The sequence below is a fragment of the Rhipicephalus microplus genome, chromosome 7 (assembly GCF_043290135.1).
Source record: "Rhipicephalus microplus isolate Deutch F79 chromosome 7, USDA_Rmic, whole genome shotgun sequence".
Classification (NCBI taxonomy): domain Eukaryota; kingdom Metazoa; phylum Arthropoda; class Arachnida; order Ixodida; family Ixodidae; genus Rhipicephalus; species Rhipicephalus microplus.
The window spans coordinates 56,163,461-56,181,382 of record NC_134706.1 but is presented as its reverse complement, the minus strand read 5'-3'; the positions used below and the strand labels follow the sequence as shown (position 1 = coordinate 56,181,382).

The 17,922-nt window shown below is 45.8% G+C and overlaps 1 protein-coding gene across 1 annotated transcript in view; it reads right to left on the bottom strand.

Moving 5' to 3' along the window:
* Positions 1-17,564, bottom strand: part of LOC119179659 (uncharacterized) — an 85,928-nt gene extending 68,364 nt beyond the window's left edge. The window contains exons 1-3 of the mRNA XM_075870012.1: positions 17,385-17,564; positions 15,846-15,931; positions 12,879-13,061 (exon numbers count right to left, since the gene is read on the bottom strand). Of these exons, the coding sequence (XP_075726127.1) occupies positions 12,879-13,061; positions 15,846-15,903 (241 nt within the window). The 5' untranslated portion in view covers positions 15,904-15,931; positions 17,385-17,564. The remainder of the gene's footprint in view (positions 1-12,878; positions 13,062-15,845; positions 15,932-17,384) is intronic.
* Between the last annotated feature and the right edge of the window lie 358 nt (positions 17,565-17,922).

Here is a 17,922-nt window from a genome sequence, read left to right as displayed (position 1 = left end):
GAATCCACCATTTTTTTCGCGATTTAACAACCGATTGTTTCATACTTAGTGTGAAGTCTCGTCACTCCAAACTCATTAGTTTATAAGCGTATGGGCCCATATCTGATTTATGAAAAAATGTAATAATTTTATGTTTTTGTACTTTAATTGCAGTATTTTATCAATCTGTGGCAGTGTAATTAGTGCTAGAGTTCTCCAACATCCTTTTGCTATTTTATTAGGAGCATAGAATTGAACTTCTTTTACGCTTTCATTTCTTCACTACTTTTTTACCATACTTCACTGCTTAATTTTTTTTTTGAGCACCGAAGACCACCACAATTTATTTTCTTTTGGAACGGATTCGGACATTCTGGGCAGCACTAAAGCAAAATAACCACGATATATATGACATTGCCGATCGTAAAACACGTATTCACACATACATGTCTATATGCTTTTACTGATGCGTATTGCGTGATGGCTACTCCAAATGTACCCAGCTATATTTGCACTTACAGAAATAATCGAAGGCCTCCAACGATGTGTATTCATCGAGTTCTACTGGTGAAGCTTCTGATATACTGGCCGGGTAATTTCTTTTGCTATGCAAGTGAGGCCCCTCCATTTTTGGCAATGCGTGCCTTTCTGCCCTCCCCCCTACTGCGATGTTCTGCAAGCATGAGTTCGTAGTCTGGTCATTAAAACACTGGGCTTAAGATATTGATAGCCTGGGCTGTAAACCCTATACCACTAGAAAATTTGCTTCGTTTTTAGGAATTGATTTATTTCAAAAGGCCTTATTTTAGTTGTCGAAAACGACCTTTTCTTGTTGAGTCGCATATAAAAATGAAGTGAATTTTCTATCAGTTATTGTGGAGTGTAGGAAAGTAAACTCCTTGAGTGAAGTGTACGTAATGCAATCTGCGCATATTGTCGCAGTACAACGTGAACAAAAGTCAGATAGATGTTGACACACCAATTCTCTTTATTCGAACAGCAACATAACCTTCTTTGTCCTCGACCAGCCAGAGGTCCACTACCTGGTGTCCACCAAATCTCCTTATCGGCGTTTTTGTCCACCAGTACACACGCGTCAGTCGCACCACTCTTAAAGAGTATCGCCCCGATGCTCGATCATTAGGGCAATTTTCTTCAACGAAATGTCTTGTGCAGTCACTACCTGGCATAAGGCTTCATGCGCACTAGGTGAACGAGTTCACGACGTTCCTGGCGACGCCTTGTACTACTCGAATCGTCGGGAACGACCTCGTAAGTAACATCGCTCGGTCGTCGAAGTACTAGGTATGGCCCAAAATATTTTCTTAAAAGCTTTTCGGAGAGTCCTCATGTCCGTAGGGGCATCCAAACCCACCCCCTGTCTCTGGTCTGGTAAACGACTGTTCTGCGGCGTGCGTTGTAGTGGCCTGCGTCGTACTCTTGCTGCTGCTGGATTCGCAAATGCGCTATAGTTGCCTTGCTTCTTCCGCTCGTTCTGTATACATGTCAGTGTCCGGATCAAAGTCGTCACATTCGTGCGCTAGTATCGCATCTAACATAGTTCATACTTCCCGTCTGTGAATTAGGCTTAACGTGGGCATTCGGGTTAATTCTTGCTTGGCCGTATTGTATGCAAACGTGGTATTTGGATCATTTTCATCCCAGTTTTTGTGTTAGACTTCTACGTACATTGAAAGCATGTCTTTGATTGCTTTGTTCAGACGTTCTGTAAGCCCGTTCGTTTGCCAGTGGTAGGTGGTGGTCTTACAATGGGTTGGTACACTCAGCATAAGGACTTGATCCAAAAGAGCTGCTGTAAATGCGGTTCGTCTGTCTGTGGTAATGACACTTGGTGCACCATACCTCTGGACAACATTCTCGATGAAAAATGGTGCCACCTCCACTGCTTTAACTCTATAGATAACTTTTGTTTCAGCATAACAGATAAGGTAATCAGTCGGGACAATAACCCAGCGGTTTCCGGCAGTAAAAGTAGGAAGTGGGCCCAAAATGTCCATGGCAATCTGGTCGAATGGTGTTCTTGGGACCTGCACGGGCTGCAAGAGGCCAGCCAGTTTAGTCGTTGGTGGCTTATGTCGCTGGCAGCCGAGGCAACTACGAAGATGGTGCTCTATGGCTATGGTCTGTCTTGGCCAGTAGTACCGTCACCATACTATGGCCAACAATCTTCGGTAACCTAAGTGGCCTGAAGTCACCTCGTTTGGGCACTCTTCGAGTATTTCGGAGCGAAGGGCTGTACTGGGATGACGAGCAAAAAGGTGGATTCTGTTGAAGAGAAGTTTCCTTTGTATAATACTCCGCCCGTAAGCAAAACGATTACTGCGCTCTTACGAAAATAGCTGGTGCCTTCTGAGATCTTCCAGCCATGCAAATTATTAGGACAAGTAACTTAGGATCGCCACGTAGTTGCTGCGCAATGGCGGTCGTGTCAAGCACACCAAAGATTGCTGTTTCCTGCTCATTGGGTAGAGTTGCCGATTCAATGGGTAAGCAGGATACACAGTCGGAATCTCTATGGCGGTTTCCTGACTTGTGTACGACCGTCATGTCGTAGTTTTGCTGCCTGAGACTCCAACGTGTTAATCACACGGTAGAATCTTTAGGATTTGTCAACCAACACAGTGAATGGTGGTCGCTGATGACTTTGAAAGGGCAGCCATATAGATATGGGCGAAATTTTGTGACCGCCCAAACTAGGGTGAGGCATTTTTTCTCAGTCTCGGAGCAAATAGCCTCGTCGCGTGTTAATGTTCGGCTTGAATAGGCGATTACCATTTTCTGCCTTCTTGCAGCTGCACAAGCAAAGCTCCCAGGCCAACATTGCTGGCATCAGTGTGTAGCACAGTTGGGGCTTTTTCATCAAATTGGGCAAGCACTGGAGGCGTCTGTTGTCGCTAGCGCAGCTTCTCAAAAGCAGCTTCCTCTTCGTTTCTCCAATAGAAGGCAACGTCTTCTCTCGTCAGGTGGGTTAACGGTGATGCGATGCGTGCGAAGTCTGCGATAATTCACCTATAATACGCACATAGACGAAGGAATTGTCGGACAGCCTTCTTATCAGTCGGCACGGGAAACTGTGCAAAGGCTGCGATTTTTTTCAGGATCAGGCCGGCGTGACTGACAACGTCGCCAAGAAATTGTAGTTTTTCATAGTAAAAGCGGCACTTTTTAATCTTTAACGTCAAGCCCGCGGACCTTATTGTTTTTGAAACCCCCTCAAGCCTTTTAAGGTGCTGGCCAAATGTTGCTGCGAAAACTATGACATCATCAAGGTACACCAAGCTAGTGTTTCAATTCAACCCAGAAAGCTCAGTATTCATGAGTCTTTGAAAGGTAGCAGGTGCTGAGCAAAAACCAAAGGGAAAGACTTTAAATTCATATAAACATCTGGTGTCACAAAGACAGTCTTCTTGCGGTCTCTCGGGTGACCTCGATTTGCCAATATCCACTCCTCAAGTCTATAGAATAAATGTAACGAGCATGTCGAAGTCCGTAGACAGAGTCATCTATAGAGGGAGTGGATACAAATATCTCTTTGTCACCTGATTGAGCGTTCTGTAATGTACGCAGAAGCGCAGGCTGCTGTCTTTTTTTGACAAGTACTACAGGTGATGCCCAGTGGCTTTTTTAGGGTCGAATGACGTTATATTCTAGCATTTTGTCGACTTTCTCTTTTATCACTTCGCGTTCCTTTGGAGCCACGCGATAGGAATTTAGGCGAATTGGTTTTCTCATGTCCTCGGTAATTATCCGATGCTTGGTTAGAGGCGTGCGGCCAACTCTTGATGTTGTTGAAAAGCAGTCTTTGAATTCGGCCAGTAGCTCAAGAAGCCTCTTTCCCTCGTCCTTGGGCAGAAGAGTGCTAACGTCGAGAACTGGTGTTGAATCAAGTTTTGGCGTCTCGTCGGCTACTGCCAAGAAGCCTTCTGTGTCTGTGATATTGTCGAAGTAAGCGACAGCCAAGCGTTTTGGAAAGTGCCGGTGCTCAGCACTAAAATATGTCAGAAGCAGATCCGTGCATCAAGCGGTGGCACCGAAGAGACCCCTTGCGATTAAAATGCCAAGTGTGAGGAGGAGCGAGTTTATTCGATCTGCAAATCCTTCGCCGTCAAACTGGACAGTGGCTGCCACAGAAACAAGGATGCATGACCGAGGAGGGAGAACCACTTTGTCGTATTAGACGCTGTTGGTTTGGTTGCGCCTGTGGACAATCAGATGCACCCGAACTGTTGCAGAACGTGCTTAAACTATCTGAGATATTGATGACGGTGCTGTATTCTCGTAAGAAGTCCATACCAATAATTAGATCCTTGCAGCCTGCCGCGAGAACGACGAATGAAGCAACGAAAGAAGAAGCTCCGATGTCTATTCCCGCTGTGCATCTTCCAGAGGGAATCAATAACTGATTATTTGCCGTCCTTATTTTAGGGCCTGTCCATGGCGTCTTCAGTTTCTTCAGGTGGACGGCGAAGTCATGACTGATAATAGAAAGGTCAGCACCAGTGTCGACTTTGCCTGTCACTTTCTGGCCACTAAGGAAAATACTAAGGTCAGCGGTCACAATGTTGTCGCTGTAACGTCTTGTCGGCTTTACAGCGTTGTGTCATGAGATTTTTCATCGTTATCCTGATGCCCTCAGTTTCCCCGGTGTGGGCTGTGTGACCTTTTTGCGTTAGGTCCGGGGAGGTACATCGGCGGGACAAAGACGAATGCGCGAGAGAAGGAGAGCAGGATGGACGTCCCAAAGAAGACATGTGGGGTTTAACGTCCCAAAACCACCATATGATTATGAGAGACGCCGTAGTGGAGGGCTCCGGAAATTTTGACCACCTGGGGTTCTTTAACGTGCACCCAAATCTGAGCACACGGGCCTACAACATTTCTGCCTCCATCGGAAATGCAGCCGCCGCAGCCAGGATTTGAACCCGCGACCTGCGGGTCAGCAGCCGAGTACCTTAGCCACTAGACCACCGCGGCAGGGCTGGACGTCCCAAACCCTGCTGGTGAGTAGGTACTACCTCTTTGTCAGAAGTACGTTAGTCGTAAATGTGAGAACGGGCTCCTTGGAAAGAGGCGTCTTCCCAGCTTGATATGTATTCGTCGTTTACGTGTCGACCGTCAGAACATGTTCGAAGAGGGCTGAACAAATCACTGCAGTGCCAGCAATGACGGGCAACATTACCTGCACCCTCTCAGTTAAAGCAAAGTGGACGTCGATCAATTGTGCGCCATGCGTCTGTTCTTCGGAGTGGTGAACGTATGAGCCTCCCATCTTTCGACGATGTCCATGCTGTTGCTGTGGGCGTCTGGTGGTATGTCGGTAAGCTTGGTGGTCGGGTCAGGGTTTGCTCTTCCGGCGGTAATCAAGGGGCCGTTGGCCCTTGGTGGTATGTTGGCGATCTAGCAGATGGTGAACGTCGGAAAGCGTGGGAGAATATCGGCGTAGCTCATGGGATGGTGCTCGTCATCAGGACCAACGGTAGAAATTGCGTTGCGGATTTCGTCGCATACCAGTTGAGCCACGGACACAACGGGGATTTGAGCAACCAGAGGCCGGAACATCTGTAGTTCTTGCGAGCTATCTCCTTAATGAGGTCTCGTAGGAAGCTTTGATTCTCAGGTATGGCTACAGCATTGATTGGGGCGCTGCTAGAAAATTTAGCATACTGTCACGGGGTGAGAGTAGGGAGAGGGTAGAACTATATTTACAGATTGTACACAGAGTACACAGTGTCCTTGAACTAAGATGGCAGAGTTACAACCACAACGCGAGCTTTTGTTCAATCTTCATGTTCGTCGCCTTTATGGTGCATTCGTTGATGTTCATGATGACTTGTATTATATAGCCGCCACCGGTGAAAGCGCCGTCTCGGTGCTTAAGAAAGCGTGCATTCCTGGGCAGAGAAGTAGGGCTTAAGGCGAAAGACGTGTACGATATCAGTGGACGGCAGAGACGATAAGAATGGAGTGTCTAAGGGGGCGATCTCATACGTTACCTCGGTCAGTTGGCGCAATACTTTGTAAGGCTCGTTGTAGCGAGCGAGAAACTTCGAGGACAGGCCAACGTGACGAGAGGGAGTCCAGAGCAAGACCAACGATCCTGGGGAGTAAGAGACAGCTCTATGACGGCTGTTGTAGTGATCCTTTTGAGACGGCTGCGAGGCAGAAAGGCGATCCCGGGCAATCTGGCTGGCTGCTCGAGCCCGAGTACTGGAATCACGAGCGTACTCGGTAGGAGTGTCAGTATGCGACGGCAGAAGAGTGTCTAAAGGTAAAGTAGGGTGACGGCTGTACAAGAGATGGAAGGGAGAGAAGCCAATGGTGTCGTGTCGTAACGAGTTGTAGGCAAACGTCACTTAAGGCAAAGTGGCATCTCAATAACGATGATTTGCGGAGTCGTACATGGACAGAATTTTCGTCAGTGTGTGGTTAAGGCGCTTAGTGAGTCGATTTGTTTTATGGTGGTAGACAGTGGTGAGTTTATGACGTGTGGTACACAAGCGAAGAAGGCCGTCCACGACCTTGGAGAAAAATGAACGACAAGGGTCGGTCAGCAGTTGACGCCACGCTTCGTGGTGGAGAATAACGTCATCAACGAGAAAGTGCGCCACATCAGTAGCACAGCTAGTTGGTAGCGCTCGCGGGATGGCAAAGCGTGTCGCGTAGCCGCTTGCCACAACTACTCACTTACTCCCACTCAGAGACATTGGAAATTGTCTAATGAGATCGAGGCCAACGCGGTAGAACAGGTCTGTTGGAATGTCGATAGGCTGAAGTGGGCCAGGTCGTGCCAATGAAGGGTGCTTGCGAAGCTGGCAAGGCTCCCAAGATGAAACATATCGGCGCACAGAGTGGTAAAGGCCGGGCCAAAGGATCGACGCCATACGCGGTGATACGTGCGGGCTGCTCCGAGATGTCCAGCACTTGGGCCATCATGAATTTGTTCGAGCACAGTGGAACGGAGCGTTGCAGGAACTACCAACAGAAGTTTTGGGCCTTCGGTTCTTGTGTTGCACCGAGAGAGAATTTGTCATGAAGCGTGAACAGGAGAAGGGAAGAATCCGTGGTGTCAAAAGCTAGACGGCATATGAAAGACCACAAATTGGTATCACTTAGGTGTTCTTTACGTTTGTCCCTGAAATCTGAAATGGGGAAGACACGGGCATCAGAATCGTGCGCTGAAAGGTCAGGGAATTGACGAGATGACGAGATTGACAGTCGGCATCCTGATGCATTCGGCCATACCTGTAGGTCATGACAAAGTAATATTCCTGTAGCTTTGAAGCCCAATGACCCAGGCGTCCAGAAGGATCTTTGAGGGAGGACAACCAGCACAGGGCGTGGTGATCCGTGATTATAGAAAAGTGGCGGCCGAAGAAGTATGGTCAGAATTTTTCAACTGCCCATACAAGAGCAAAGCACTCGCGCTCATTGATGGAAAACACGCACTCGGAGGGGGAGAGGAGGCGACTTGCGTAGGCGATTGCACAATTTTGACCCTGTTGCCCCTGGGCGAGGACAGCGCCAATACCGCGCCCGCTGGCATCGGTGTTAACTTCAGTGGGTGTTGAAAGATCGTAATGAGCTAAGATGGGTGGGGAAGTGAGCAACGCAGTAAGTCGGTGAAACGAATCGGCTTGCTGGAGACCCCAAGAAAACGGCGTGTTCTTCTTCAGTAGCTCTGCCAAAGGATGGGCAATGTCGGCGAAGTTGTGGTTTAAACGCCGGAAATAGGAACAGATGTCGACAAAGCTCCGTACATCATTCGTGAAACGTGGTGTGGGGAAATTTCTGACGACGCAAATCTTGTCGCAATCGGGTTGCACGATTTTAGCACTGACAAGATGGCCTAGCACAGTGAGTGTTTGGCACTCCAAACGGCATTTGAAAGAGTTGAGCTGTAGGCCTGCTCTTCTGGAAACTTTCAGAACAGCTGACACAGGGCTCAGATGACTTTCGAATGACGGCGAGAATACAAGGGTGCCATGAAGATAACAGAGGCACGTTGACGATTTGTAACCCCGTAGCAGGGAGTCCATCATTCTCTCAAATGTAGCGGGAGCATTGCATAAGCCAAAAGGCATTACATTAAACTGGAAAAGTTCATCCGATGTAACGAATGCAGTCTTTTCACGGTCTAATTCATCGAAAAAAATCTGTCAGTATTCTGCGCGCAGGTCGACAGAGAAGAAATAGGCAGACTGGTGCAGGCAGTTGAGGGCATCGTCAATCCGTCGCAGTGGGTAAACGTCCTTGCGCGTGACCTTGTTTAAGTGATGGTAGTCGACGCAGAAGCGCCAGCTGCCATCCATCTTTTTTACTAGAACGACTGGTGAGGCCAATGGACTGCAAGATGGTTCAATGACGTCTTTTGTCAGCATTTTATGAACTTCACGTTGGATGACTTGTTGCTCTGCATGAGACACGCGATAAGGACGTCGTCGAAATGGGCTGGCGTCTCCAGTGTTGATCCTGCGAGTAACAACTGACGTCTTTCCTGAAGGGCTGTCGCCAAAGTCTACGATGTCCCTGAAGATGTCAAGATATGCCAGAGATCGGCTGCCTGTGCTGGAAAGAGGTCTGGCACGATCATCTTGTCAAAGTCGGCATCAGAGGAGCTTTGTAAAGAGGATGCAGTAGCGGGCAAAGAAGCGTCTGCAATGAATTCAGAAACAGAATAATCACTGATGGAAGAGACGTTGGCTAAAGTCATGCTATCTGGAACAACTTGAGCGCACCAGCTGTAGTTCGGTATTGGTAGCGTTGCCAAATTATTGGTAATTGTCAACAGAGTATGAGGAAAGGCAACATTTCTGTCTACTTACACGTCCAAAATCAGTGCCAGCACATATTCACCGTCGGGTACCGGAGGAAAGACCTCAAGGTTACGTAGGTAACGGCTTGGGGCGCTAGGCGAATGTACTCGACAGAACACAAACATGGTCGAGGTTTAGTTTGAGTGTCATAGCAATAAGTTAGGTCAAGTTGAAGCAAGCCTATTCCACAGTCAATAAAGGCAGAGAGCGCGGTAAGAAAGTCCAAGCCCAGGAAGAGTTCATGAGAGCACTTCTCGAGCATGGCAAAAAGCACAATTGTGGAGCGGTCAGCAACAATAACTCGTGCGGAGCACATCCCAAGCACAGGAAAAATTCCACCGTCAGCGACTTCGATGAGCAGCACTGTGGGCGGTGTTAAAACCTTTTTGAGGCAGTGGCGAAGCTCCGAATGCATCACCGCAATGTGGGACCCTGTGTCTACAAGGACAACGACAAGCGCATCGTCTACTTTAACGTCTATGAAGTTGCGTCGTGTCAGCATAGTCGGAGGGTTTGGCTAGCGAATCGTCGATGCATCATGACCACTGGGAGCTGCATCGTCTAGTTTTCCCGAGCCAGGTGTGCAGTCGGCGAAGAAGGATGGCGAAATTGGGGTTAGCGCAATGATGGGTGACGAGACAGCTCTAAGCAGGACTGGTGGCCGGGAGGGGATGGTGACCGACAACGCACCATCGACAAACTGTCACCACTGGCTGGCCGATTCAACTCCTGGCGAGTTCTGAAGTGGCCATCATCTGCCTCTGCGAGACGGTTGTAGTCATAGGAAGGCTGACGCCAATATCACCTGCTATGCAATAGCAGGACATGTGACCAACACGATGGCAGTTAAAGCAAATGGGCCGGTCATCAGCAGTCCTCCACTCAGCGGGATTGCGAGAGCGCGCTGGAAGCCTCTGGCCTTGGGTGTAGGAAACTGGCGGATGACGGTCAGTCAGTCTGGAGGGGGTGACGGGGCACACAGATTCTAAGCCAACCTTCGAAAGCTGTTGGCGAACGATGGCATGGACTAAAGGCACCATTTGGGAACTGGACTAACAGGCACGTGAGAAAGTTGAAGCGGGAGACCTAGCTTCAAGTTCTCGGCGAAGGATCTTCATGACGTGCTCTGCAGTCAGCGGTGCCTGTGGTACAGGCATGTCTTCGCACGACCAAGTTGCTGCGGTGTCGGGAAGTCGAGCGAACTGATGGGAAATCGTCGGCTCCTGGTGGCCTCAAAACGCTGGCACTGTCTGATAATGGCATCTACTGTGTCACAGTCCTTGCAAATTAGCAAATTGAACGCGTCATAAGTAATGCCTTTCAATATGTGCGCTACATTTTCGGAATCCTCCACGCCGTCGTCTGCTTTGCGGCAAAGGGCGAGCACGTCCTGTATGTAAGACAGGAACGACTCCAATGACGTTTGAGCGCGAGATGCCAGCTCCTCCTGGCCGCTGTCTTCCTGCCAGTTGATTTGCCGAACAGTGCACGCTTCTTTTCTTTGCACGCATCCCAGCTGCCAATTTGCGCTTCATGGTTCCAAAACCACACTTTGGCTGTCCCCTTCAGGTAAAATAGGATGTTCGCCAGAATGAGCGTTTCGTCCCAGCGATATTTCCTGCTTGTTCACTCGTACAGCGGCAACCATTCTTCAATGTCGACATTGTAGGTCCCGCTGAACGTGCCAGAGTCTTTCAGCTGGGGCAGAACAACTGTTGTCGTTCCGGTGGCCGCTGCGGGAGCTAGAGCCGTACCATCTCTTGTCATCGTGGAAGAAACCAAGCTCGCGTCGGCCGCTTCGTAGCTCGGTCTTTTTACCCCGCACCACCACCAAAATGTCATGGGGTGAGAGCAGGCTGAGCGTAGAATTATATTTACATATTGTACACGGAGTACACAGTGTCCGTGAACCATGATGGTTGAGTTGCATCCACAACACGAGCTTCTGTTCGATTGTCATCTTCGTCACCTTTGGGTGCGTTCATTGATGCTAATGATGACTTGTATCAATACTGTCTGCATTGATAATGGAGGGCTAGCTCAATAGCTGTAGCCTTCTTGGTAAAGTCAACTACAGTACTTGAAAGGTGGCGCCGTAGCCCAGCGAAAAATTGCTCTTTAACGCCATGCATAAGGCTGCTCAAGTTCCTATCCTCAGTCATGTTCGGGTCAGCTCGACGAAAAAGACGAGTCATATCCTCAGCGAACATAACAACCTTTCAGTGGGTTTTTGAGCCCGTAGTTCCCACAGCTGCTGCGTGCGGTCCCATTGATCGGCTTTGGCGATCGTGTCCACAAGCTGTTTTCGGAAGTCGCCCCAAGTTGACAGTCTTGCTTCTTTGTTATCCCACCCAATTTTGGCACCACCGTCAAGAAAAAAATAGGCACGTGAGAGCTTTTCTCCTTCAGACCACACATTGATCTTGGTAACACGCACATCGTGCTGAAGCCAGTCGTCAACGTCTTCATGGGCGCTGCCACTAAAGTGATCGGGAACCAGCGGTTGAAAGATAATTAGCAGTGAGGGGCGTGTCGGCGGGGGTCGTTGGGGCACCTGTTGCCGATTGGCGTTGACCATTTGGTGAGGAAAGCGGCGCCTGCGTGGTTCCGTGGAAGGAGTGAACTCTGGTGCCAGATTTATCAGCCGCCGACTGAACCGGTGCACGGGAACTGCAATAGATGTCAATGCGTCTGGGCTAAATGAATGGCTCCCAGAGGTATGATGAGCATCAGGAAAGTTTGCTGTCCAGCACCTTCAACATTGTCGCAGTACAACGAGAAACAAATTGCAGGTAGACGTTGACACACGAATTCTCAGCAGCCGAAAAGCAAGATTACCTTCTTTGTTCTCGACCAACCACAGCTGCACTACCTAGTGTCTGCCAAACCTCCTTATCGTCGTTATCGTCCACCAGTACCCACGCGTCAATAGATAACCACCATTTAGTGATGATGAATATGATGAGTGATCTGATTGACTGATTGATTTGTGCGGTTTAACGTCCCAAAACCACCATATGATTACGAGAGACGCCGTAGTGGAGGGTTTCGGAAATTTTGACCACCTGGGGTTTTTTAACGTGCACCCAAATCTGAGTACACGGGCCTACAACATTTCCGCCTCCATCGTAAATGCAGCCGCCACAGCCGGGATTTGATCCCGCGACCTGCGGGTCAGCAGCCGAGTACCTTAGCCACTAGACAACCGTGGCGGGGCATGATGAGTGGTCTGGGCATGAATTTTTTTTATTTGTGGATAACACCCTCCTCATCGACTAAGCACTACAAAATTATAGTCACTGATATTTTCCTCGTATCTCCTACTTCACTAATTTACTGTAAAGGTGACTTCTTGCATAAAAATTACTCTGTGAATGACTGAGAAATTCACTTGGTTTAACTACTGGAAGATGCGCGTTTACACATAACGCTTATCTAATTGCGTTTATGACTAGATTACACATCTAAATAGCCAGAAAACGTCAACATGTCAATTGGCGTCAGCATATCAAACGGTAAAAGCTTAACCTATTCATGGGAATTGAAATATGGCTTTTTAAAAGTGAAGTTAAGCTGGTGTAATTTTTCTGCCGCATACCAATTTATAAATAGGAATGTGCTGCAATGACAGGGTAAGTCTCACCACTCACAACTTTTCCTATACAAAAAAGGCAACACTCAGCCAAACACCAGAGAATGGGAGAGGCAACTGCGGCTGCGTGCAGACCCCTAAACTATCAAGAGCCTATACCAACGGCTACGTGCTGTAGATGTATGAAAATTACGAAGGAAACCTCCAGCTTGAGCCTTTGGTTGGTCGTCTATGTAGTGTCTGTCAATCTATATCCATGTCATGGTATTGATTCTTTACACTGTACCTATGCGACAGAAGTACCTATACAAAGATGAATATGTTCACATGTATGTTACCTTCATTCACAAAAAATGGTTCAAGGTATTTTATACCAATAATTCAAAGTCGTTAGCTTGGTTACTTAACTAGTGCCAATGGTCTTAGAAAATTGATACAATATCTAATTGAAATATGAACTTTCTGTTTCTCACCACACTCCTCCTTGGGTACACACTTGCGATCTTTTCTTCTGTAGAGACCAGCTTTACACGCACACTTTCCATAGCTTCTCTTTCTGCACAACCACTCATTTTCTTGATCAACCGTGCCACAATATAGTTGCGGAATATTATTATTACTCTGACAAAATTGAGGTTCTTGATTTTCTGGACATGCTAAATGAAGAGTAAGAAAGATTAGTATCAGCACTTATCTACAAATATATCGTTTCACCAAAATCCAAAAAAAGCAGGCAAATTGTGCGTGTTGTTCAGGTTCAATAGTAAAAAGTGAAACAGCTCTTGTTGCATTTAACTCGCGAAGGAAAGTTACGAAACACACAGCGCTGAACTTGAAACAACATGCTCTTTAGTACCAAGCATGTCTCATTTTTCTTTATCTTACGTAATAAGTAGGCGCTGTTTTGAATTTTACCGTAAAGCGCAGTATGTCGTGCATATTCTAAAGCGAGATGTTTGCCCAAATTATACCGCACATTAGTGTCAAGGGATGTCTTTCGCATTTCCTCCAAATCCCACCATATCCATCTAAAAAGTTTTTTTTTTCTTTCTGCCAGCCCGCAAAAGAAGAACATCATAAGAAGTGATTTAGGATGGTATTTTATAGTACAAGCGTACCAACGCAATTTAAAGTCCGGTGCACTTAGCATTTCGAAACGATTCACCCTTGTTTCAGTGCAGTGTATCACCACTTCTCTCACAATGCCGTTTACTGCTCAACTCTCCTGCATTCTCGTTAGCATGCCAACATGACTTGTTTTGCTTTGGAGAATCGATTTATCTATATTATTTTGTTAGTTGTGCTGGTTATACTTATAAATATGTGACATGTTAAAACTATATCTGTCACTCTCCCCTCCTTTTAAAGATTGCGGAGTGAGTATCAGAGAAAACTGCTTGTTATGTCTGCAGGTGCAAAATAATTCTTCATTTTCAGCAAGACAACATGCACTGCAGGACAAAAGCCAGTCTTCTATTTTACGTATAACACAGTCTGGCGTGTCTGGTGACCAGGCAATCAACTCTCCCACCGCTAAATTTCTTCTTGCCCACATTTTTTTCTGCCTTAAGTATGCTCGCATGAACTTGCATAATCGGTGACTTTGAAGGTGAGTAGTCTATCGGTTTCTGCTTACATTGCCTGTCGAAGCGCTTTTTCTAATTGCGATTTAAACACAGATGTCATTACCTTCCTTTTGTCGACTGCTTTCTTTATGTGGTTATAGTCTCTTACCGTCCCACCAAGCATTATTCTTTTCACCGTTCTCTGTAGGTAACTTCTTTTCACCTGCACTCAATCTATAAGCATCTATGCATGTGCCCGTCAGTGGGCACTTGTAGAATGTAGTTAGGTGTTTTCGCTAATAGCATATTATTAACCTGACATTTGATATCTGGAATCGCCTGCCGAACACACCATACCTCCTTATTCTGTACATTTCAGCGTCGCAGTAGTTGTGATCTCTGATCAGTACCGAATCTCAGTATAAGTATTTCCTTACCATTTCTAGTACCTCCCTAACTATTGTAGAAGCCTGCTGTTTCTCAAAAATTCTAAAAATAAATCAGTTTTCTTATTATTATTTTTCGACTCGCCATTCTGACTTGCCTATACAATTTGTTAGGTACTGTTTAATTATTCGCTCAAGGAAACGCAAGGAAATTTAGAAAATTACTCTCGTCAATGAATCGCTAAATATTGAGGTATTCTTTACTGGCTCATGTCAATGAGCATTCACACGTATAGCTCAAGAAACCCCCGCTTAACAAGCACTCAACAGCCCTGGTCAAATAATGACACCCTCCTTTATTCATCTCTTTACCGGTACAGTCTTGCTTTTTGTGCATAACTACAGTTCATATATAGAGCACATGTATATACAATTCATTATTGTAACTGATTTATGCAGAGCTAAATGGAGAACCATAGCTCCAAAATATAAAGAAAATTTATACGAACACAAATTAGACCACAGTAACACAAAGTCGATAAGGATTATTCTTGTTGGAATTTTTGTGCTTGGTCCATGTCCTGGCTCTGATATGCTTCGATCACTACTCATGTTTCAGCACAATCAAACTCTTTCTCTACTTTTGAAAAGAAAAGAGGGATTGAATATATTTCAAGCATTTTTCACGCGACACGGTCAATCCTTGCCCTAAATGCGAAAAAGCTATGTTCGTGGCAGAGTTATTCACACACCGGCCCATGCCTATGCACTTGCGGCATTCAGGGGTAGGCAGCGAATCAGCTCTATTTTGCAGCACTGTCAACACACCTCATTCATAAATGACTGACGACCTTGGCTTCTTCTCTACTTTTACAGTGACTATTCTCTTTTGCCGGGCGCAACGTGACCAAAATGGACTGGTTTAAGCAGCAATAAAGTTTTAGCAAGTTTGCAAGGGTCCAGCTTGGTCAAACTGCCTGCATGGACGAGGGACTAAGAAGAAATTGACATAAACAAGTGCAGTTTGTCTTACTTTGTTGTTCATGTCTTGGCCACCATGCAATTTCGCAAAGGTGACTGGAGTTGTTCGCTGGTTTATAAGTACATTTTTCGCCATCACAACTACGTCAGCAGGTATATAATGTTTCACCACCAAACCACAGAATTACAACACAATATGACTGGACAGCCATCGTGTACCGTCCTCGTATAGTAAATGTGTGTTTTCTTGCGCTATATATTTCCCATAAACTATGTGCCATTTGGCCGAGTATCAAGTTTCCTAAACATATATATTTGTTGGCATTGCGGTTTGCCTCATACAGTATATCTCAGCTCTCAGGTAATATCTGGTCTTCGATAACTTCTCCACGAATAGCCAGTTCAGGTGAGTTCTGGTTATTGCTTGTGTAAAACCAATATAAAAGCATCCTCTTAACAGGCAGCCAAAAGAAAAAAGTTGTGGCAAAGCATAACAATTATCACTTACATGCCATTGTCCGTGAAACACCGCATACAAAAAGCAAAACAATGAGCAGCCGCGTCATAATTGGTACTCTGGATAAGACCTAGTTCCTGGAGAAAAACACGAAAACAGCCTTGAGTGCAAAAACTTCCGGCTTGTTTGTTGAAAAACGCTTGTGGATGCGTCCTCGAAAAAAAAAGTTGTACCAATAACCGACACACTATTCAATAAAGAAAGAATTTTGCCTATAGGATAACATGTACCGTTGTGATCAGTTGGTGTTATAATGTTGGTGTTATATAAATAAAACGGCGAAATGACATCATCTTTCAAAATTATTTGCAAAGACTTTGAACTTTATATTTCGTAATAAAGTTAGCAGAAAGATCAGGCATAAATGTCAACTACAAAAGCTACACTGAACTTGTGCTGCATTGTAAGCAATGTTCAGTCTTCTATTCGCATTTCTGCACAATACATTGAAACATATTGATACTATCTGCTATTACAAGCTGCACACCTCTGCGATAATCTATTTGATCTTATTTTTTCCCAGGCATTTTAACATAAGTTAGTACCTTGTACACCATTTTTAATCATATTTAGCTAGTATAGAGACAGCAATGAGGCTGTTGTGTTCGTTCAAATAAAAAAATATGAGCTTCTAATACAATGATTGTTATATTGTTTGGCACTGAATCGATTCACGTGAAGCCAATGCATTCCTTGAAAAGGTGGAATATTGGCTGTTGGCGTGCGTGTGCAGGTGGCGTATTTTGACAAACATCTTCACCAAACTCTAAACTGCACAGCTCGCGTGATACTCTTTCGTGGAGGTATTTGTGACGCTGCAGTAGTTTTATGCTGGGAATTATGAAAAATAGAAGAAGGCGGGACGCTAATGTCACACAGCCCCTTCATACCCAAGTGAAAAACCTTAATAAGGCAGATTGGGGTCAACAGCAACAACGCAAACGCGCTCGTAAATATCACGTTCATTAAATATTTTAGAATGCATGGACTGCGTCAAAAGACGATTAGTAGAACTATACGCTATCATGCACACAAAAGAAACAAGCAAACAGACGCCCATTGCACAGCTTTGAATCCACTTTTTTAGACTATACGTTCCAATGTCAATTTTGTGGTCCGACAAAATTTTTCTGTCGATGCCGCGCCAATTCCTTCGCATAGTTTCGTTTTTGCAGTGCTTCTCTTCCTACTACGTGTTTAGGAGTTCAGCATTTATTTCCGAACTTGGTCCTTTTCGGGACGGCATAGTCACTAAGGTTATCTTGTCTTCTGGACGAAGGCTGCAGCACAACGTTAGCACAGGGAAGTGAACCTGGAGCGTCATGCTAGAAAAGTTTCAGCGAGACGTAAATGAACCACCCATCACAAAATTGCACAAAACAGAACGTATTTTGAGAAACCCCATGCCAGCCCTAGCCGCTTCGCATGCGCATAAGGATTTATTTACAGCAAGATGCACTTTTCTTGCGTTTACGAACCTTTTGCAACCAAGGCCTTTGAACTATCCTAAACAATAAAACTGATACTTACGACCAATATTGTTTGTGGCAGTTTTTAAGATAGTAAAATGGCTATTAAAGTGGCTAAGAGGTGCAAATATAGACTAACGAATTTAACAACGCCACGCTGGATTCGGGCTCTTATACCATTTGAAAACACGACGTGGCAGCTCAGTAACGCGTGCTTAGCAGTAGTACATGTATTGTCACAGACAACTCGCAAGCGAAGATAAGCAAGTGTGACGTTCTTTAAATAGATACGGCACAATAAGCTGGCACATAATGCATACCTATTAGAACAGCTTCTAGGAGTTCATTTGTCAAAATATTTTCGTGAAAGATCATCACCGATCAGTCATGAGGCTAGCTTGAAATCCACGTCTACTTACGCCTTATCGACTTGTGCCTTAACGACGATCTGTTACATATGACGGCGCACATGTAGAAAGAGAACAAAGACAGCGGCGAAAAACAACCTCTGTTATTCTAGTGTAAAAACCGGGCCCTTCTATGCCACAATTCATATTCCCAACGCAATACCATCGAGGTTTAAATTACAGACTGGTTTT